Source organism: Notolepis coatsorum (assembly GCF_963971535.1).
Source record: "Notolepis coatsorum genome assembly, chromosome: 16".
Taxonomy (NCBI): Eukaryota; Metazoa; Chordata; class Actinopteri; order Aulopiformes; family Paralepididae; genus Notolepis; species Notolepis coatsorum.
Genome location: NC_140180.1, coordinates 29,392,264 through 29,414,578, shown reverse-complemented (window position 1 = coordinate 29,414,578; position 22,315 = coordinate 29,392,264). Strand labels below are relative to the sequence as shown.

At 49.5% G+C, this 22,315-nt stretch overlaps 1 protein-coding gene across 1 annotated transcript in view; it reads left to right on the top strand.

The window, feature by feature from the left end:
• The window catches only part of rxfp1 (relaxin family peptide receptor 1), a gene marked incomplete at both ends in the record, with an annotated part of 183,032 nt that overhangs the window by 38,768 nt on the left and 121,949 nt on the right, over window positions 1-22,315 (top strand). Inside the window, one exon of the mRNA XM_084332008.1 lies at window positions 11,327-11,464. Coding sequence (XP_084188134.1) covers window positions 11,327-11,464 — 138 coding nt within the window. The remainder of the gene's footprint in view (window positions 1-11,326; window positions 11,465-22,315) is intronic.

Here is a 22,315-nt window from a genome sequence, read left to right as displayed (position 1 = left end):
CTAGCTGGAAGGACAGTCCTAGCTGTGGGGAAACTGACCTTGCTAGCTGAAGGGGCAGTCCTAGCAGCGGGGAAACTGACCTTGCTAGCTGAAGGGGCAGTCCTAGCAGTGGGGAAAACTGACCTTGCTAGCTGAAGGGGCAGTCCTAGCAGTGGGGAAACTGACCTTGCTAGCTGAAGGGGCAGTCCTAGCAGTGGGGAAACTGACCTTGCTAGCTGAAGGGGCAGTCCTAGCAGCGGGGAAACTGACCTTGCTAGCTGAAGGGGCAGTCCTAGCAGTGGGGAAACTGACCTTGCTAGCTGAAGGGGCAGTCCTAGCAGTGGGGAAAACTGACCTTGCTAGCTGAAGGGGCAGTCCTAGCAGTGGGGAAACTGACCTTGCTAGCTGAAGGGGCAGTCCTAGCAGTGGGAAAACTGACCTTGCTAGCTGAAGGGGCAGTCCTAGCAGTGGGGAAACTGACCTTGCTAGCTGAAGGGGCAGTCCTAGCAGTGGGGAAACTGACCTTGCTAGCTGAAGGGGCAGTCCTAGCAGTGGGGAAACTGACCTTGCTAGCTGAAGGGGCAGTCCTAGCAGTGGGGAAACTGACCTTGCTAGCTGAAGGGGCAGTCCTAGCAGTGGGGAAACTGACCTTGCTAGCTGAAGGGGCAGTCCTAGCAGTGGGGAGAAGGGTAGCTAACAGGGGAGCTAACGAAGGCTAACAGGGGAGCTAACAGGGGAGACTAACGAGGCTAACAGGGGAGCTAACAGGCTAACAGGGGAGCTAACAAGAGAACTAACAGGGGAAACTAAACAGAGCTAGAGGGAGCTAGAGTGGGTTAGAGGGAACTAAAAAGGGCAAACTCACATACACTGTCTGTGCTGGCTGGGGTCGTCGACGGGTCGGGTCGTACTGTTATGGTTTGTAACCGACCCCAATCGCACAACACAAGACAGGTATGAGAGTAAGCCAAAACAGGGCATTTATTCAATACAAACAAAAAGCGGCACTGTCCCTTTAAGGGAGAACACAAAAATACTGGAAACAAAGAAATAGGGAAAAATGTGGCACTGTGCCTTTAAGAGGCGAGCAGGCTAAGGGGCTAAGGCAAAAGGGACAGGGCCAGGGCAAAAGGACAGGGCAGGAACAGGGGCACTGGAGAGGGGGAACAGGGACAGAGGCCCGGGGAGGCGGGCTGGAGACAGGGACAGAGAAACAGGGTTAAGGCCTTGGACAGGGCGAGGGCCAGAGCTGCTTACAGGGATGGCAGGGTTCAGACGGCGGAGGCCTGGCAAGGAGATCCTCCTCGGAAGTGAAGAGACGCATCCTCCCGTGGGATAGGAAGCGATGCGCGCCGGCTTGAGCGTCTGGAGTAGGAGCGCGCCAGCTTGAAGAGACGCATCCTCCCGTGGGATAGGAAGCGATGCGCGCCGGCTTGAGCGTCTGGAGTAGGAGCGCGCCGGCTTGAAAAGACGCATCCTCCCGTGGGATAGGAAGCGATGCGCGCCGGCTTGAGCATCTGGAGTAGGAGCGCGCCGGCTTGAAGAGACGCATCCTCCCGTGGGATAGGAAGCGATGCGCGCCGGCTTGAGCGTCTGGAGTAGGAGCGCGCCGGCTTGAAGAGACGCATCCTCCCGTGGGATAGGAAGCGATGCGCGCCGGCTTGAGCGTCTGGAGTTGGAGCGCGCCGGCTTGACGTCTGGAGTGGGACACTGGAAAACCTCCCGTAGAGGATTAGAGAGCGTAGACGGTGTCCCACTCCAGGCAAACGGCGACAGGTGGTGATGGCTGGCACCTCGTCTCACGCCGGAGACGCGGCAGGTGATGGTAACGTCCAGGACTCCATGAACACTGAACACAGAAAAGGATAAAGAGTCCAGAACAAAGAACCAGCATACAGAACGACCCGACCAGGACTGGAGGGGAAGTCCAGGTATTTAAAGCCCTCTGGGGCGCTAATCATAACTTATCACAGCTGTGAAAGGTAGTCCAAGGGTGGGGGCTGTTGAAGAGCAGAGGAGAGTAAAACATTGCGAGGGTGGGGGCTGGTGAGGTGAAGACAGGGAATTAAAGGTCCAGGGAACAGGCGAACCTCACAGTACCCCCCCCTCCACGGGAGCCACCGGACGACCCAAAAATACAGACAGCGGGGCAGGGGACATGACAAAGCAACAAACAAAAAAAAACTGGGCCATGCTAGCCGGGGAAGCTACACCTAAAGTGGGGCTAGCAGAGGGACAGGGAAGCTGCCAGGGCACTGCTAGCTACAGGGCCTATGCCAGCTGTACTGCTACATTAACATAGAGGCTGCGCTAGCTGCCAGAGCTAGGCTAGCAGACAGGGCTGGACCAGCATGAGAGAACAAGCTAGCTGGAAGGACAGTCCTAGCTGTGGGGAAACTGACCTTGCTAGCTGAAGGGGCAGTCCTAGCAGCGGGGAAACTGACCTTGCTAGCTGAAGGGGCAGTCCTAGCAGTGGGGAAAACTGACCTTGCTAGCTGAAGGGGCAGTCCTAGCAGTGGGGAAACTGACCTTGCTAGCTGAAGGGGCAGTCCTAGCAGTGGGGAAACTGACCTTGCTAGCTGAAGGGGCAGTCCTAGCAGCGGGGAAACTGACCTTGCTAGCTGAAGGGGCAGTCCTAGCAGTGGGGAAACTGACCTTGCTAGCTGAAGGGGCAGTCCTAGCAGTGGGGAAAACTGACCTTGCTAGCTGAAGGGGCAGTCCTAGCAGTGGGGAAACTGACCTTGCTAGCTGAAGGGGCAGTCCTAGCAGTGGGAAAACTGACCTTGCTAGCTGAAGGGGCAGTCCTAGCAGTGGGGAAACTGACCTTGCTAGCTGAAGGGGCAGTCCTAGCAGTGGGGAAACTGACCTTGCTAGCTGAAGGGGCAGTCCTAGCAGTGGGGAAACTGACCTTGCTAGCTGAAGGGGCAGTCCTAGCAGTGGGGAAACTGACCTTGCTAGCTGAAGGGGCAGTCCTAGCAGTGGGGAAACTGACCTTGCTAGCTGAAGGGGCAGTCCTAGCAGTGGGGAGAAGGGTAGCTAACAGGGGAGCTAACGAAGGCTAACAGGGGAGCTAACAGGGGAGACTAACGAGGCTAACAGGGGAGCTAACAGGCTAACAGGGGAGCTAACAAGAGAACTAACAGGGGAAACTAAACAGAGCTAGAGGGAGCTAGAGTGGGTTAGAGGGAACTAAAAAGGGCAAACTCACATACACTGTCTGTGCTGGCTGGGGTCGTCGACGGGTCGGGTCGTACTGTTATGGTTTGTAACCGACCCCAATCGCACAACACAAGACAGGTATGAGAGTAAGCCAAAACAGGGCATTTATTCAATACAAACAAAAAGCGGCACTGTCCCTTTAAGGGAGAACACAAAAATACTGGAAACAAAGAAATAGGGAAAAATGTGGCACTGTGCCTTTAAGAGGCGAGCAGGCTAAGGGGCTAAGGCAAAAGGGACAGGGCCAGGGCAAAAGGACAGGGCAGGAACAGGGGCACTGGAGAGGGGGAACAGGGACAGAGGCCCGGGGAGGCGGGCTGGAGACAGGGACAGAGAAACAGGGTTAAGGCCTTGGACAGGGCGAGGGCCAGAGCTGCTTACAGGGATGGCAGGGTTCAGACGGCGGAGGCCTGGCAAGGAGATCCTCCTCGGAAGTGAAGAGACGCATCCTCCCGTGGGATAGGAAGCGATGCGCGCCGGCTTGAGCGTCTGGAGTAGGAGCGCGCCAGCTTGAAGAGACGCATCCTCCCGTGGGATAGGAAGCGATGCGCGCCGGCTTGAGCGTCTGGAGTAGGAGCGCGCCGGCTTGAAAAGACGCATCCTCCCGTGGGATAGGAAGCGATGCGCGCCGGCTTGAGCATCTGGAGTAGGAGCGCGCCGGCTTGAAGAGACGCATCCTCCCGTGGGATAGGAAGCGATGCGCGCCGGCTTGAGCGTCTGGAGTAGGAGCGCGCCGGCTTGAAGAGACGCATCCTCCCGTGGGATAGGAAGCGATGCGCGCCGGCTTGAGCGTCTGGAGTTGGAGCGCGCCGGCTTGACGTCTGGAGTGGGACACTGGAAAACCTCCCGTAGAGGATTAGAGAGCGTAGACGGTGTCCCACTCCAGGCAAACGGCGACAGGTGGTGATGGCTGGCACCTCGTCTCACGCCGGAGACGCGGCAGGTGATGGTAACGTCCAGGACTCCATGAACACTGAACACAGAAAAGGATAAAGAGTCCAGAACAAAGAACCAGCATACAGAACGACCCGACCAGGACTGGAGGGGAAGTCCAGGTATTTAAAGCCCTCTGGGGCGCTAATCATAACTTATCACAGCTGTGAAAGGTAGTCCAAGGGTGGGGGCTGTTGAAGAGCAGAGGAGAGTAAAACATTGCGAGGGTGGGGGCTGGTGAGGTGAAGACAGGGAATTAAAGGTCCAGGGAACAGGCGAACCTCACAATTGCTGTTCGAACAGTTAGATGCTGGCTGCCCAGGCCGTACGCATAGAACGCATATTTACAACCTCTCCTCTCCTCCCCTTTCTCCTCTCCTCTCTTCTCTTCTCTGCTCCTACAAGTTCTGAGCGCACTCTGGGGTTTAGCCACAGGGACCTTTCAGAGAGAGATGACAGGTGACAGATCCGGTATTTCCGAACCTATAGGTCATTGATATTGGTATTCAAATGTAATATCGGAAATTATCGGTATCTGGTTTTAAATATTTTTTTTATTTTACCTTTATTTACCCAGGCAAGCAAGTAAGGACAAATTATATATACAAAAGCAGCCTGACTCGGGCGCCCAAGTGGCGAACCAGGTAACGCGCTGCATCGCGGCACGGCCGACCCGGGTTCGATTCCCGGACCCGCCGTTCTTTGCCGAATGTCTTCCCCTGCTCTGTCTCCCATTCTTCCTCTCTCTCTCTCTCTACCGGACTGTCCGGTAGTAAAAACCAATAAAAAAATCTACCAAAAACTAAATATTTAATTTTTATTTTTTACAGCCTGACTAAAAAGCTAAATCCTTATTGTCAAAAGTATGCATGATGTTGTGTTAATTCCACGACAAGAGATATGTGATGTTAGTTAGGGGGGGGGGGGGGGGGGGGGAATCCCGCATATCGGTATCGGTTGATATCAGTATCGGAAATTAAGAGTTGGACAATATCGGTATATCGGATATCGGTAAAAAAGCCAATATCGAACATCCCTAGTTTTAACGTTAGGTTATGACTATAACCAAGTTCTGTTAACACTAGTGAACGCTCAGCGTCTCATTGCATATATCTCGCTTCAGCGTATATACACTGAATACATTTCAAAATGTACCTTTAAATGCCAGCATTCATCTGGCCACACCCCCATCCGCTTATCTACATAAGCAGGGGTGGTGCCACACACTCATCTCCTTCCCAACAAATTTCACCACAATGAAAAATCAAGGGCCGCAGCGGCGTCTAGACGCTGAGCGTTCACTAGTGTTAACAGAACTTGGTTATAGTCATAACCTAACGTTCTGTATCACACTAGCTCCCGCTCAGCGTCTCATTGCATAATAGGAGCTGAGCGGGAGCTAGAAGCTCGACAAATGTACCCCGCTGAGGCCCCCCACAACCATCAGATCAGGGAGGACCGAGCCCCCCCGACCCCCCCTAATGGAGGGCACCCCCCCTATTGGGGGCTTCACGGGAGGGCGACGGACCCGACTGTGCGAAGAGGCACTCAAGCAACTCAACGCACAGGGTGAGCAGACCGTGGCTTGACCCCACGACTACACACACGCACAACCCGCATGCCACCCGGGAACGAACGGAGGGAACAACCTCGTTACTGCCCCCAGAATCACGGGGTCAAGGGCAAACCCAACCCCGTGGCAAGGCCGTAGCAGCGGAGCGCGAAGGAAGACCCAGACCCACCAAAGGGACTGGACCCCCTGGAACGGGGGCCCGGAGAAGTCCATGATGCCAGCATCAAGACCCCACCAGGTGGGCACTTAGTGACCCCGCCCCCCACATCGCCAGCGTATTCGGACAAAGGCCCCTCAGCCGAGCGGGCCCTGTCCCCCCAATAGTACACCGCCTGGCACACTGACCCTGCAGAACAGGCAGTCAGCATGGCCGTAAGCACACAAAAAAGGTTAACCAACGGAAGCAGGCAGCGCACCGGGGAAAAACCAGGCAACAGGCTGTTAACCCTAGCCTGGAGACTGCGGACAAGACAGGCGCCAGAGGGGACAGCTGAACACAGCCGCCCCGGCGGAAGGGGCGTAAGCTGGCGTTGTTGCATGACCAAGCCTCCATTTAAAAAAAACCCACCCAGAGGGGTTGAGGCAGAGAAGGCTGACACGATTGGCAGACGTCATGAACGTGCAGGGGCACCCTCAACCGGTGAACCCGGGAGTTGACACTGCTCCAACACACCAGGGAATCAACCACCTTGGTGTTACCCAATGCGGTGGTTGTTCCTATAACCCCTCAAGAAAAAAACTCAAACACACCTGCGGGTATACACCGGCTATACCACAGTACAAGTGTTTCAGTTTTCAAAAAAGGGTTATTCCAGGCCTACGGGTTGACGAAAACATTACTTCGGACAGGGCCCGGCGATACGGGAAGCACAGGGTCACCAGAGGAGGTCAAAGACCACCCCAACAGGCCCCTCTTCGCCATGCGTGAGAGAGGAGCGAAAAGAATGGAGAACCAGCCCCAAGCACACCGTACTTGGTATTCCCAGGCGGTCTCCCAACCAAGTACTAACCAGGACCAACCTGTGTAGCGGCCGAGATCTGACGAGATCGAGCGTGTACAGGTTGGCATGGCCGTAAGCCATTACGACAGTGCAGAGTAAAAAACGTACCCAACTAGGGTCTCCACAGCACTTAACCCCGTGACACCCGGACCGACCTGGCATTTTTCCCCCTGAAAAAAGCCCAAGTCCCTCAGGGTACCAGAACAGCAGATCTGCATCCCCGGCGGACAACGGGTTTAACTGATCCGGACCAGCGTGACCAGAACCAGTCCCGTGCCCTAACCACGCCGACATGCCTACTCCAGGAGAAAGGGCAGATATGCGTGTTGATCTTAAACATGAAAAGAAGGCGCCACCCAGACGTTCGGGGCGAACCGCGCCCGGTGGCCCACCCCCAGGGTGTGAGACCCCTCTACATATGTTTAGATCCATTCCGTCATCATCCCCCAGATATGAACGAGAATCCGTCGATAACCAAACCAGGTCATCGGATTTGGTCGTCGGAAGAGGAAAAAACCTCCATCCCAGTTGCTTTATAAAAACGCCGTTTTAACCTCAAGCAACCAAGGCGTGCCAGTCAGTCGCCTGTTTACAGAACACCCCGAGCTAGCACTATGCGTGTGTCGCGACACACCCACATCAATGAACAGGCTATTTAGACCTGTCATTGAATCCCCAAGGCGCCCAGGGGAACGACAAGAGGGGTGTGATACTTCCTAACTCCAACTCTTTTTAATAGAAAAGAAGGAAGCACCAACAGTATGTATCCCAGTCTACACAGCCGGGGGTAAACATTTTTCACATTTTTACATCCCACCACCCTCCCATAGGAAGGAGACAGGAATCCCCAGAGAGACTTCCCACGTGAGCTGTACAGATTGAAAAGAATATATTGCACCTTGAGCCATGTAAAAAATTGGTTTTAGGGCTCTCCGGGAAGGAGGCACTGAACCCATACACACTCAATAATCGAATTGAATCGAATACACACACAATAGAGTAGGACTCCTTCTCGAGGGTCCACTCACCTTGACAATCTGAGGAGGAGGCTCTGTACTCTGAAGGAGGCTCCCTCACATGGAAGGAGAGTCCCAACTCACAGAAGGCCCGAATAGGAGCTTGGTGAGGAGGAGCCCTGACCACCCCCCGAAACAGATCCATCACATGGACCTGAACAGCACACGGAAGTCCTACCAACAGAGACGCGCACAGTGACGTACTCTATGGCGGGGGAATTTCTGCGGTGCACACGCCCAATATTCCAGGCCGTGGGACCAGGAAACTCCCCCCCCCTCACCCTGTAACGTGCCGAACCGCAACGTGACAGGAACCTTGAAGGACAGGTGGGTTTACCCCTGACCAACAGAAAAAAGGGGGAGGAAAGGTTACCAGTTCACCCCTTTACGACCCCACACCCATGATACGATGTAATGACAAAAAGAGAGTATGACACAGTCATAGTCAGCTCCATGAAGCGTCTGACAGCTTCACACAGCGCATGAGCTAACCTGCTATCTGATTTTTACTAAGGAAAAAACACAGAATAGAGAGGGCTCTCCAAGAGCCCCGGTACCAAACTTACACATGTGCTTCTGTGGCCAGTCCAACCCAGTTGTAGGTCACATGACACACACAACCCATCATCACCTACAAAAAATGGCAAAAACACTCTACAGAGGAACGCCGTTTTTCATAATGAGAGAATACATAATTTTCGATTAGTATCGGCCACAGGCCTTGCTAAGCACACACGAAAGCAACCAAACAATCTTTTCTTTTAGGAAAATAAAGTTTCACCAGCAGTTTTAGCACAACCTCAGCAATCAAGCTAAGGGTTACATCGTATCCCTACCACACAGTGACACAATGTAGTGCAACAACATGTCTGAGAGGAGGATGAAGAAGTCCCCAGGGAACCGGGGGGAAACACAATCCTCCTACTTTACCCTTAATACGGCCAGTTACACACTGTTCATTGTCATTACAGGCTGAGAAAAGAATCATTCTTTACTCATTTGTCACTAAGCATAGCTTTATAGGTTAGTTAACCCCCTTAGTTGTGAGTACACGGTACATATAAACACACATGATGTTTCTCAACACAACAAACCAGATCATTTTCACATCTGTAACAACAACCCGATTTGCATGGAGAAGCTAAATACCAGTGACAAGACAATTCACACATAACTCGCGTCGTATCCTAAATGTAGTGCAGCAACACTCGTTTTGGAAAACATCGTTATTTACAAAACATTTAGAAGGGAAAGCCAGAAGAAGTGTACAAGGTCTGGTCAGGCCTTGCCTACCTTGAGCGCAGATCAAGCGAAACTGTAGTCTCTTAACAAGGCACCGTAGTAAACACAGCCGTACTGTGTTGTCGACCTGGGCAGCGTCGCCGCTCGATCCCGCCGCTACGGTCCCCCTTGTTGACGCAGTCCTTGCCGGCCTGGCTCAGGGCAGGTTCGACGAACATCCTCTGTCAAAGATGACGTCGTAGTCAAGAGTGTTAAAAACATGTTATCGTCACAGTACGTTCAACAGTGTAGCATTAAGCTAACGGCCGCTCTCGGCCGAAAGCAGCAAGCTAACGTTTACCCAGCCTAGTGACACAACAGGCCTGGTAACACAGCGAGCTAGCGCCGCAGCTAACAGCTGCCTGGCTAACACAGTAGGCCACAACTAGCATGCAAGCTAAGCAGCCACCACCTGAACTCGTACACAACGATACAACAAGTTACACTTAGACAGGCCGCCGTTCTGAAACCCTCCTCACTTTTTAAGAGAAAAGAGAAACAAGATGTTAACACAGTTTTACAACGGTGATTTTACCAACACCCCGGCGGGGCCAGCACAATTCCCATCATTCTGGTCTGTAGCTGGCTTGAACACAGATCTTCCGCTAACAAACATCTTTTTTGAACATATTTCCTCGTGAGGAATACTCTCATTTGGATTGAAAGACGGGGCCTACACGGTGACAGAGAAAAATCCACTCGTCCAGAAAACACAGGGATCACCAGTGTTAATGGTCATGGCCCACTAGTTAACTAATGGGCTTCAGACCAAGGTCTTCTGCTGTTGCCTAAGAGGCTGAACAAAAGACCCTAGTCTGGGGCCGGTGTTCGTAAACATTGTCAGCTAGCCCCCGTAGCACTAACAGACAAGTGAAGCTTGCAAGCAAAACATTACTCACCAACCTGGAAAACACCGCTTCTCACAACAGCAGCGTGTCCTACAGTTCAGCTGTGCTGAAGGTTTTACCGCAACCAGACACAGCAAAGAACTGTAGTTGAGAGGCATGTAGCGGCGTGCTCCCCATACGAACCCGGTGGAGGTTTTAGAATGATCACCATCTTCCAGACACTCCAGTGACGCAGACAATATCGCCGTATTTTCTCGAAAATAGTGAGAGAGAAAATAAAGATATGATGTCAACGTTCTTCCTTTCCTCAGAGTAAATATTTTTCTCCACGTCAAGTGGGCATATGAGCAGCACGTTGCTTGTGATGAAATTTGAGAAGGAGATGAGTGTGTGGCACCACCCCTGCTTATGTAGGTAAGCGGATGGGGGTGTGGCCAGATGAATGCTGGCATTTAAAGGTACATTTTGAAATGTATTCAGTGTATATACGCTGAAGCGAGATATATGCAATGAGACGCTGAGCGGGAGCTAGTGTGATACAGAACTACTTTACCCAAGTAACTTAATTAACCAAGCTATTGTTGTGGAATATTTTTAATCAGCCATGACAGTGAACTGTAGAAATTTAGACGAGACAATTTGTATATACAAATAGAACATAGTTTATTGTCAGTTTCTGTGGCCACAGAAAGAGTATGCTCAGTTTACAATCAGAGAGACAAATGTGTAGAAGCGTCTGACCAGAAAGTGAGAAAGAGCTCTGGTCAGACTTACAATTAAGTACAAAGTTGACATGACGTCAAATGATGACAAGAAAGAGACAAAAATGAAAAAGACAAAAATGAACAAAGATGAGAAAATTAGGGGTTTTGTCATGTCTCACACAAGACTGGAGACAAGGCCAAATGTCATATCTCCTGGGCCGTGGCTGTTGACTGTTAAGACTGTCGCCCTAGTGTCTGAGCTGTATACTAGTTAACTATATTAACTAGTCAAGGCTGTACAGAGAATATGTATTTAAACAGAGCTATCGACATGATAATATTTTCCAAGACACTATATTTCTCTTTAGGGTAGCTTTGTTGTAGTTCAACTTCCAGTGTGAAGTAATTGATAGCTCGTAAAACTATGATTTCAGAGTAGCTTCCTCAACACTGTTAGCCGGAAGCTGCTTCTTATTTCATTGGGTTATTTATTATTCATTATCGGGCTATGGTGGTTACTGTTTCTTATGACCCTAATCATAGGTGACAAGCCTTTTCATAATTTCTTTCTGTCCGAATTCAAACAGAATAATTTTCAACACTTTACCTTCGGGAGGTCGGCTACTATGATCACAAGCAAGACTTTTGCTCGCATGTCTCGCCACAGGCTCCTGAAGGAGTACTTGACGCTTTGAAATTAATTCTGTGGATTATCCTTCTTCTGGTGGGAGAAAGCTTGAAATTGTCAAATTTTCTGCTATGTTTACAGCAGCGCTCAACGCTATCGAGGAGAAGACCAACTGTCCGCTTGGATATTTCCCCTGTGGCAACATCACCAGGTGTCTCCCCCAGCTGCTGCACTGCAACGGTGTTGATGACTGTGGTAATGACGCTGACGAGGAGAACTGTGGTGAGCCACTTGTCAATTTGTTTCGGCACGCATGTAATTACATTCTGCCTCCGGCTCCTCTTTCTTCCTCACATCTCCAGACTTACTGTATGTTCAGATACGCCGCATGCGAGAGAAGAGGAAGGTTGTCTCGCTTTGACTGTCTCGCATCAGTTTGGCGGTTGATGGCACTAGCAAAGCTGGCGCGAATAGACAGGCTAGTGCATTTGGTCTCAACAGTGGCATTGTTGACAAACATTAGACTATTTCTAAATGTAACCTATTCGATTATGTATAACAGCCTGATCTCGCTTAAAATATGTAAATTAAGTACTAATTGACCACAGGAAAAATGTATGGTACATTGTACATTATGTTATAGCCATGAATAATATAATGAGCCATTGTAATATATCGAAACATGAGGGTTGAGCCCAAAAGCTAACTTATTTAACAAATTATGACCACTTAATAATCATTTCATACAGACTAAAACACTGTGAGAAGCACACATTTAATATAAATGTACAACAACTCACTCAAATCTAGATGAGACTAAAGCCAGACAGTCCATTTTCATTTAACTATCAACGGGAAAAGGCCTGTTGTCGGCTTTCTGATTTGGGATTTGTAAATGAACAATGAAATAACAGGTCTTTATTGGTTTTCTGATTTGGGATTCTAAATCGGATATAATGATTGAATGAACAGATATTTGTTGTCTTAGATTTTGTCATTTAACATCAGCAAATGTCAAACTGAACATTTTAAATGTTACTTGTCCTTTCAGACAAGTTATGTTTTTGTAGGTTTTTATTGATTTTTGCTACCGGGCAGTCCGGTAGAGAGAGACAGAGAGGAGGAATGGGAGATAGATTCGGCAAAGATCATACCCGGGTCGGCCGTGTTGCACCGTAGTGCTGTATGCGGTGCGCCACTCGGGCGCCCAACTGATTTTATTGGCCCCACCTGACCATCGGTTATGTTTGACCTGGACCTAAGGAATGAATGAATGAATGAATGAATGAATGAATGAATGAATGAATGAATGAATGAATGAATGAATGAATGAATGAATGAATGAATGAATGAATGAATGAAAAAATAAATAAACAACCTTGTTATATTGAACAGATCACAGCACAGTACAACACAAGGATAGTGCATACTTTTTTTGAAAAGCGTATCTTTATACTTTATTCTTATAGCACATGCATAAGCCTGGTCTCTTTTGAAAATCACTTTTAGTGCTAATGAAATAGAGTAACATAGGGCTGAACTTGAGTTTGTAATTGTGTACTCACGTTTTTATGTAATTTTTTATGTAATTTTGCAATACCCAAAAGAATTGTATCCCAATAAATTGGTATAAGCTGGAAAACACCATGAAGTATTATGTGGTACAGGTCCAAATTTCATAAAAATCCATTCAGAAATTGGTGATTTAGAGTGATTTTGGTCAACTGTGTACAAAAGTTATCCAGTAATCCATTTCCTCATTGACGGCAATGCATTCCGTGTGTTTTTCTCTTCCTGTTTTTGCTCGTAAATTTTCACCTAGATCCCTGATTCGCAAACCCCATTCGCATCGGCGAATGATTGACAGTTCCAGAGCCTCGGGAGTCAGGGCTGGTAATCTGAGGCTTGTGTGTACAAAGTCGCACGCCTGACATATCGGCATTTAACTCGAGAACCGCTGAATGAATTTGGTCAGATAAGGTGGCAATCGAACGGCAACAAATAGTAATTCTATATATTATATGTTTTATAAAAAATGCAGACCCGAGCCGCTAGACGCTCACAAAGTGCCGTGTCGTGCCAGTGGGAAAATTGGGACGTTTTGAGGACGATTTGCCCACCGGCGCGACACGCCACTTTGGCTCGGGGGTGCATATCTTTTAATACAATATATATATATATCGAATTAAAGCCCTGTTTGTTGCCTGTCGATTGCCATTCCAGACGGCAAAATCCATTCAGCAGTTCTCGAGTTACATGCCGATATGTGAGTCATGCGCCAAAGTACACGGCAGATTTATTTTAACTTGTTCTCAAATGATTGGACAGGGTTATAACCAATGAGTGTGGCTTTCCAATGATACCCCAAGTGTGGATGAGCGAATCAGGGATCTAGGTGAAAAGTCACGAGCGGAAACAGGAAGAGAAAAAACCACTGAATGCATTGGAGTCAATGAGAAAACTGAAACCTGCAGAGCTTTTTCTTCTTTTTTTTTGTTTACCAAAATCGCTCCTAATCACTCATTTCGGATGTTTATGAAATTTGGACATGTACTACATAAGACTTCAGGTTATGGACCCAGGGTGTTTTCCAGCTTATACAAATTTATTTGGACTGTACTACTTCTGGATATTGCAACTACTACAGAAAAACGTGAGTAACAAGTTTTTCTACAACTCAAGTTCAGACCTGTTACTCTATTAGTACTCATTAGCACTAAAAGTGAATTTTATTTATTGAATCAGAAACTTCAGAATGTTATCTTTCAAAAGAGACCAGGCTCATGCATGTTCTATAAGTATAACGTATAAAGATCAGCTTTGCAAAAAAAGTATGCAGTCCTCAAGTTCAAGTTTAAAAATGGCCACTTTTCTGGGCGCCAGTTAAGAGGTACAGTAACAGTAGATCTAGAAATACTATTTATTTGTATTTATAATTTGTAATGGCTGTGTACCTCCGTCGTCACCGAGTCCTCTTCTTGTTGATAAATCAAACTTTTGCCAATTGAACAGTGTCAACAATACAGTACACAATAGTATCGTCTGCATACAAATGGCCATGTCATTCAAAGAAGAAACAATATCATTAATATAAATAGTAAAAAGGACAGGACCCAATACTGAACCTTGCGGCACACCTTTAGTTATGGACAATAATTCAGATTGAGCAGGACCTGATTTTAGACACTGACGTCTAGAAGATAGATAATCCTGAAACCAATCACATGTATCTGTGAGGTTTTGTCCGTTGCTCACCTACTCGCTCTGTTCCTTTAAGCCTACTCGCTCTGTTCCTTTAGTTTTCTGTTAATCAATTGCATTCTCCTCACTAGCCCCCACCCTCTCGTTCGTTTGCTCTTCAGCAACCACACCCTTGGACTACCTGTCATTATGTGTTTGATTGGTCTGGTGCCGAACACACACTTCTAGTTTCAAGTATCAATTACCTTCACGCACCTGATGTGCATTCTAATTAGTTCCCCTGTGGGCTTTAAGTACCTCGCTCTCCCCTCATTTCCTGTCGGGTCGTCCCGTATCATTCCGTATCATATCTCTATCACCTAACTCCTTCGGGAGTTACTCTGTCTATAGGCTCCTACGGGAGTTCTGGTTCTGTCTGCTGTTTTATCTCCGGCGTGAGACGGGGTGCAAGCTTTGGCCACCTGTCGCCGTTTGCCTGGATGGAGACATTGTTACTACGCTCTCTAATCCTCTACGGGAGGTATTCCAGTGTTCCACTTCAGACCTCCGCGCAGCAGACGTCCAGACGCGCATCCAGACCTCCGCGCAGCAGACGCGCTCTTCACTCCAGACGCGCATCGCTTCCTAATGCTCTACGGGAGGATGCGTCTCTCCGAGCCGGCGCGCTCTTCCGCGCAGACGCGCTCTTCACTCCAGACGCGCATCGCTTCCTAATACTCTACGGGAGGATGCGTCTCTCCGAGCCGGCGCGCTCTTCCGCGCAGACGCGCTCTTCACTCCAGACGCGCATTCAGACGCACGCCAGATGCGCCCTCCGTACCGGCGCGTACTCCAAGCAGTCGCGCACCACTCAGACCTCCGCGCCAGATGCGCCCTCCGTACCGGCGCGTACTCCAAGCAGTTGCGCACCACTCAGACCTCCGCGCCAGATGCGCCCTCCGTACCGGCGCGTACTCCAAGCGGTCGCGCACCACTCAGACCTCCGCTTGGACACCCCGTTCCCCGTGGCGACGCGCTCGCCCTGTTTATCCTGCTCTCTTTACGCACAGCGCCTGGGTGAGTTTTTTATGACTGTCTTTGATCCTATTCGTTTTTCGTGTGTTTAAGGACACTGAAGATATCCTGCTTTTTGTCAGACTGTCACTCACCCAGCGTCAGCTTTTTGGATAGTTCATTGGGATAATATTTGGCCTTTACATCGCTCACTGTGTGTATACACACCGAAGATATTATTCACTTGGATTTGTATTTGGGACTTCGCTCACAGTGTTTATTTGCACCGAAGATTCTATCACGTGGATTTGTGTTTGGACGTTACTCACAGTGTGTATATACACCGAAGATTCAGTCACTTGGATTACTCTGTTTTTGGGACAAGTCACCTCTCCTGTCACCTGCTCTGTTCCCAACTGTACTCTGAGCTAACCCGCTCCCTCTCTCCCTCTCGGTCCCGTTTACCACCTCGGAGATCTGCAGAGAGAAGTCTGCAGAGCGGCTCTGACGTCACCGTCTGCTTCCCCAGACGAACCATCCCGGGAGAAGCTGCAGAGCAGCAACATTCATTAATGCTTGTATCCCAGGCGTTGTCTGTTTTCTCTGTCCCTGTTTCCCCACTCTAGTCCTCCTAGTCCTCCCTGTCCCCAGCCCGCCTCCGCGGGCCTCTGTCCCTGTTTCCCCACTCTAGTCCTCCTAGTCCTCCCTGTCCCCAGCCCGCCTCCGCGGGCCTCTGTCCCTGTTTTCTCCTCCTAGTCCTCCTAGTCCTCCCTGTCCAGTCCTCCTAGTCCTCCCTGTTCCTGCCTTGTCCCTTGCCCCGGCCCTGTTCCGTTAGCCTTCCGTTAGCCTTCCCTTAGCCTTCCCCTTAGCCAGCTCGCCTCTTAAAGGCACTGTGCCTATTTTCCCCTTTCTTGTTTTCCTGTATTTTGTGTTCTCCCTTAAAGGGACAGTGCCGTTTTCTGTGTGTTTCAATAAATGCCCAGTTCTTGGCTTACTCTCATACCTGTCTTGTGTTGTGCGATTGGGGTCGGTTACAAACCATAACAGTACGACCCGACCAATCGACGACCCCAGCCAGCACAGACGGTGTGGTTGAGTTTGCCTTTTTTTTTTTGCTTCTCCCCTGTTAGCCTCGTTAGCTCCCCTGCAGCTTGTTAGGCCTCTACTACCAGTTTGGCCCCTGTCTGCTAGCTTAGCCCCGGCTGCTAGCACAGCCTCTATGTTAATGCAGCCCTTGCTGCTGGCATGGGCCCTGTAGCTAGCCATGCCCTGGCAGCTAACCCAGTCCCTCTGCATGGCCCCAGTCTGCTAGCTTAGCCCCGGCTGTTAGCACAGCCTCTATGTTAATGCAGCCCTTGCAGCTGGCATAGGCCCTGTAGCTAGCCATGCCCAGGCAGCTAACCCGGTCCCTCTGCATGGCCTCCACTTTTTGTGTAGTTTTCCCACTGCAAGGACTGCCCTTTCAGCTAGCAAGGTCAGTTTTCCCACTGCTAGGACTGCCCTTTCAGCTAGCAAGGTCAGTTTTTTCCCACTGCTAGGACTGCCCTTTCAGCTAGCAAGGTCAGTTTTTCTCCCACTGCTAGGACTGCCCTTTCAGCTAGCAAGGTCAGTTTTTTCCCACTGCTAGGACTGCCCTTTCAGCTAGCAGGGTCAGTTTTTCTCCCACTGCTAGGACTGCCCTGTCAGCTGGCAAGGTCAGTTTTTTCCCACTGCTAGGACTGCCCTTTCAGCTGGCAGGGTCAGTTTTCCCACTGCTAGGACTGCCCTTTCAGCTAGCAAGGTCAGTTTTTCCCACTGCTAGGACTGCCCTTTCAGCTAGCAAGGTCAGTTTTCCCACTGCTAGGACTGCCCTTTCAGCTAGCAGTGTCAGTTTTTCTCCCACTGCTAGGACTGTCTTCCAGCTAGCTTGTTCTCTCATGCTGGTCCAGCCCTGTCTGCCAGCCTAGCTCCGGCAGCTAGCGCAGCCTCTATAGTAATGTAGCAGTACAGCTAGCATAGGCCCTGTAGCTATCAGTGCCCTGGCAGCTACCCTTTCCCTCTGCTAGCCCCTTCCCTGTTCCCCTCTCCAGTGCCCCTGTTCCAGCCCTGTCTGCTAGCCTAGCTCCGGCAGCTAGCGCAGCCTCTATGTTAATGTAGCGGTACAGCTAGCATAGGCCCTGTAGCTATCAGTGCCCTTGGCTGTTACCCCTCAGCTCCTCTGGTTACCCCTCAGCTCCTCTAGTTACCCCTCAGCTCCTCTAGTTACCCCTCTGCTACCCTGGTTACCCCTCAGCTCCCCTGTTCCTTTGCTAGCCCCACTTTGTTGTTGCTTCCCCTGCTAGCATGGCCCGGTACCTTTTTGTTTGTTGCCTTGTTTTGTCCCCTGCCGCTCTGTCTGTATTTTTGGGTCGCCGGGTGGCTCCCGTGGAGGGGGGGGTACTGTGAGGTTTTGTCCGTTGCTCACCTACTCGCTCTGTTCCTTTAAGCCTACTCGCTCTGTTCCTTTAGTTTTCTGTTAATCAATTGCATTCTCCTCACTAGCCCCCACCCTCTCGTTCGTTTGCTCTTCAGCAACCACACCCTTGGACTACCTGTCATTATGTGTTTGATTGGTCTGGTGCCGAACACACACTTCTAGTTTCAAGTATCAATTACCTTCACGCACCTGATGTGCATTCTAATTAGTTCCCCTGTGGGCTTTAAGTACCTCGCTCTCCCCTCATTTCCTGTCGGGTCGTCCCGTATCATTCCGTATCATATCTCTATCACCTAACTCCTTCGGGAGTTACTCTGTCTATAGGCTCCTACGGGAGTTCTGGTTCTGTCTGCTGTTTTATCTCCGGCGTGAGACGGGGTGCAAGCTTTGGCCACCTGTCGCCGTTTGCCTGGATGGAGACATTGTTACTACGCTCTCTAATCCTCTACGGGAGGTATTCCAGTGTTCCACTTCAGACCTCCGCGCAGCAGACGTCCAGACGCGCATCCAGACCTCCGCGCAGCAGACGCGCTCTTCACTCCAGACGCGCATCGCTTCCTAATACTCTACGGGAGGATGCGTCTCTCCGAGCCGGCGCGCTCTTCCGCGCAGACACGCTCTTCACTCCAGACGCGCATCGCTTCCTAATACTCTACGGGAGGATGCGTCTCTCCGAGCCGGCGCGCTCTTCCGCGCAGACGCGCTCTTCACTCCAGACGCGCATTCAGACGCACGCCAGATGCGCCCTCCGTACCGGCGCGTACTCCAAGCAGTCGCGCACCACTCAGACCTCCGCGCCAGATGCGCCCTCCATACCGGCGCGTACTCCAAGCAGTCGCGCACCACTCAGACCTCCGCGCCAGATGCGCCCTCCGTACCGGCGCATACTCCAAGCAGTCGCGCACCACCGTTCCCCGTGGCGACGCGCTCGCCCTGTTTATCCTGCTCTCTTTACGCACAGCGCCTGGGTGAGTTTTTTATGACTGTCTTTGATCCTATTCGTTTTTCGTGTGTTTAAGGACACTGGAGATATCCTGCTTTTTGTCAGACTGTCACTCACCCAGCGTCAGCTTTTTGGATAGTTCATTGGGATAATATTTGGCCTTTACATCGCTCACTGTGTGTATACACACCGAAGATATTATTCACTTGGATTTGTATTTGGGACTTCGCTCACAGTGTTTATTTGCACCGAAGATTCTATCACGTGGATTTGTGTTTGGACGTTACTCACAGTGTGTATATACACCGAAGATTCAGTCACTTGGATTACTCTGTTTTTGGGACAAGTCACCTCTCCTGTCACCTGCTCTGTTCCCAACTGTACTCTGAGCTAACCCGCTCCCTCTCTCCCTCTCGGTCCCGTTTACCACCTCGGAGATCTGCCGAGAGAAGTCTGCAGAGCGGCTCTGACGTCACCGTCTGCTTCCCCAGACGAACCATCCCGGGAGAAGCTGCAGAGCAGCAACATTCATTAATGCTTGTATCCCAGGCGTTGTCTGTTTTCTCTGTCCCTGTTTCCCCACTCTAGTCCTCCTAGTCCTCCCTGTCCCCAGCCCGCCTCCGCGGGCCTCTGTCCCTGTTTCCCCACTCTAGTCCTCCTAGTCCTCCCTGTCCCCAGCCCGCCTCCGCGGGCCTCTGTCCCTGTTTCCCCACTCTAGTCCTCCTAGTCCTCCCTGTCCCCAGCCCGCCTCCGCGGGCCTCTGTCCCTGTTTCCCCACTCTAGTCCTCCTAGTCCTCCCTGTCCCCAGCCCGCCTCCGCGGGCCTCTGTCCCTGTTTTCTCCTCCTAGTCCTCCTAGTCCTCCCTGTCCAGTCCTCCTAGTCCTCCCTGTTCCTGCCTTGTCCCTTGCCCCGGCCCTGTTCCGTTAGCCTTCCGTTAGCCTTCCCTTAGCCTTCCCCTTAGCCAGCTCGCCTCTTAAAGGCACTGTGCCTATTTTCCCCTTTCTTGTTTTCCTGTATTTTGTGTTCTCCCTTAAAGGGACAGTGCCGTTTTCTGTGTGTTTCAATAAATGCCCAGTTATTGGCTTACTCTCATACCTGTCTTGTGTTGTGCGATTGGGGTCGGTTACAAACCATAACAGTATCACTATCCAAGCCAATACTAGATAACCTTTTTAAAAGCAGGTGATGATCAATTGTATCAAAGGCTTTTGACAGATCTATTGAGAGAGCAACACAGTTAAAAGCTAAAATTATATCATTAGTAATCAATGTGGTTGCTGAAATTGTGCTGTGATTTCCTCTGCATCCAGATTGATGTGGATTTAGTATTGAGTGATTTGAGAGAAAATACTTGAGTTGATTATTTACCAAGGTCTCAAGAACCAAGGTAGCCTGGAAATAGGATGATAGTTGTGCTAATGATCCTCATCACCTCCTTTGTGCAGATTTCCAAACTAAAATGCTAAATGGTGCATTTATATAGCGCTTTTATCCAAATCGCTTTACAATTTGTTCTTCGCAGTTTACCCATCTACTAACGGATGGCGGAGGCAACCATGCAAGGTGCCGACCTGCTCATTGGGAGCAGATAGGGGTTAAGTGTCTTGCTCAAGGACACTTCGACACGCTGCCCGGGAGGAGCTGGAATCGAACTGGGAACCTCTGGATTACCAGGCGACCATTCTACCTTCCGAGCCACTGTCGCGCCAGACTAGAGGAAAACACCCAATGGCAGTGGAGAGATTAAAAATGTACATTATCTGTTTAGTAATAACTGGGTCAGGCAGTTTTATAAAAAAATAAATTGTCCTCTCCTTACCTAACGTTACAGTTTGAGAATCATGATGATCAGGGCCTCAGACTGAAGCAGACATTTTGCTGCCATCATTTTAGATCATGAATATTGACAAGCATTACAAGCTCTTGAACAAATGAACACTGAGTGCCACAGAACACTGAACTATCCACACACAAGCACACACGAGCACACACATGACACGCACGCTGTGCACGCTCACACACTAGCAGCCACTTTAACACGAGCGGGCACACACTCACGCCGCACACACGCACACTTATGGCCAAGAGGAAAGGCCACTTTAAATTAGTATAACAACAGGAACAGTGTATTGCACTACTAAAGCTACCTAGCATGTCCTATATGCTCTGTAAATACTATGTACAGATACCGAGATGTCACACCATGTTACCTGTTACCTGTTTATTGTACAATGTTGTTTTTTTATTGGATTCTATTATATGTTGTACCACTGTTTTTTATTGGATTCTATTATATGTTGTACCACTGTTTTTTATTGGATTCTATTATATGTTGTACCACTGTATTGCACATCGTTGCGGGCAAGACCACCCGCATTTCATTGTATACTTGTATGCCGTGACAATTAAAACTCTTGACTTGACTTGACTCATCAACAAGAAGGGAGATAATGAATGAAAGTAGCAGGGATAGAGAGGACCAGAGCACCTACAGCAAACCAGCCAAGGTATATTTACATTATATTTACATTTAGTCATTTAGCTGATGCTTTTATCCAAAGCGACTTACTGTACACATTGTGTACAACAGTCTCTGGTGGTTTAGGGTCAGTGGTATTGTTCGTCTAGCAGTGCTGAGCTTGAGTGCTACACTCTGGGTGCATAGTGTAGACATAGTAGCATAGTAGGTACAGTAGTAGTCATAGTAGGTACAGTAGAAGTCATAGTAGGTATAGTAGTAGTTATAGTAGGTACAGTAGCAGTCATAGTAGGTACAGTAGTAGTCATAGTAGGTACAGTAGTAGTTATAGTAGGTACAGTAGTAGTCATAGTAGGTACAGTAGTAGTTATAGTAGGTACAGTAGTAGTCATAGTAGGTACAGTAGTAGTTATAGTAGGTACAGTAGTAGTCATAGTAGGTACAGTAGTAGTCATAGTAGGTACAGTAGTAGTTATAGTAGGTACAGTAGTAGTCATAGTAGGTACAGTAGTAGTCACGGTTGGGTCAACTAGCTAGCTCACTCCCTGCCTTCCTCTCATCTCCCCACGTCCCCCCCTGTAGTTTGCCCGGGCCCCCCAAGGGGGGCGCACCCCACAGTTTGGGGACCACTGGTGTAAAGTATGCAAGGGTATTAAACATCAAAGATCCTAATCCACCTCTAATACTTTCTGCAGCAGAGCATGAGAGCCGCTAAGTTATGCCTAATTACCGTATGTGCCTGTTTCATGTTGTGAGAGCTAATTATACGATCAAAGAATATGCAGAGTTTACAAAACAAAAGGAAACCCAGAGATTCATGGTTAATCGGAACCACAGCCAAGCGTTTTGACCAGGACTTCACATAGACTATTTAAATTTTTTCTATTTTCTTTTTCTATTTTCTCCACTGCACAAATTTGGGGAGGGTATTTGTCTTTGAGCCTTTGTCCTTTAGCCAGGCACGTGCACACATAGAGCCCAAGGGGTGCTTGAGCACCTGCCTTTTTGAGCCTCATAAAAAAGTGCCATTAAAAAAAAAGATTTTTTTGTATTTTTTTTGTA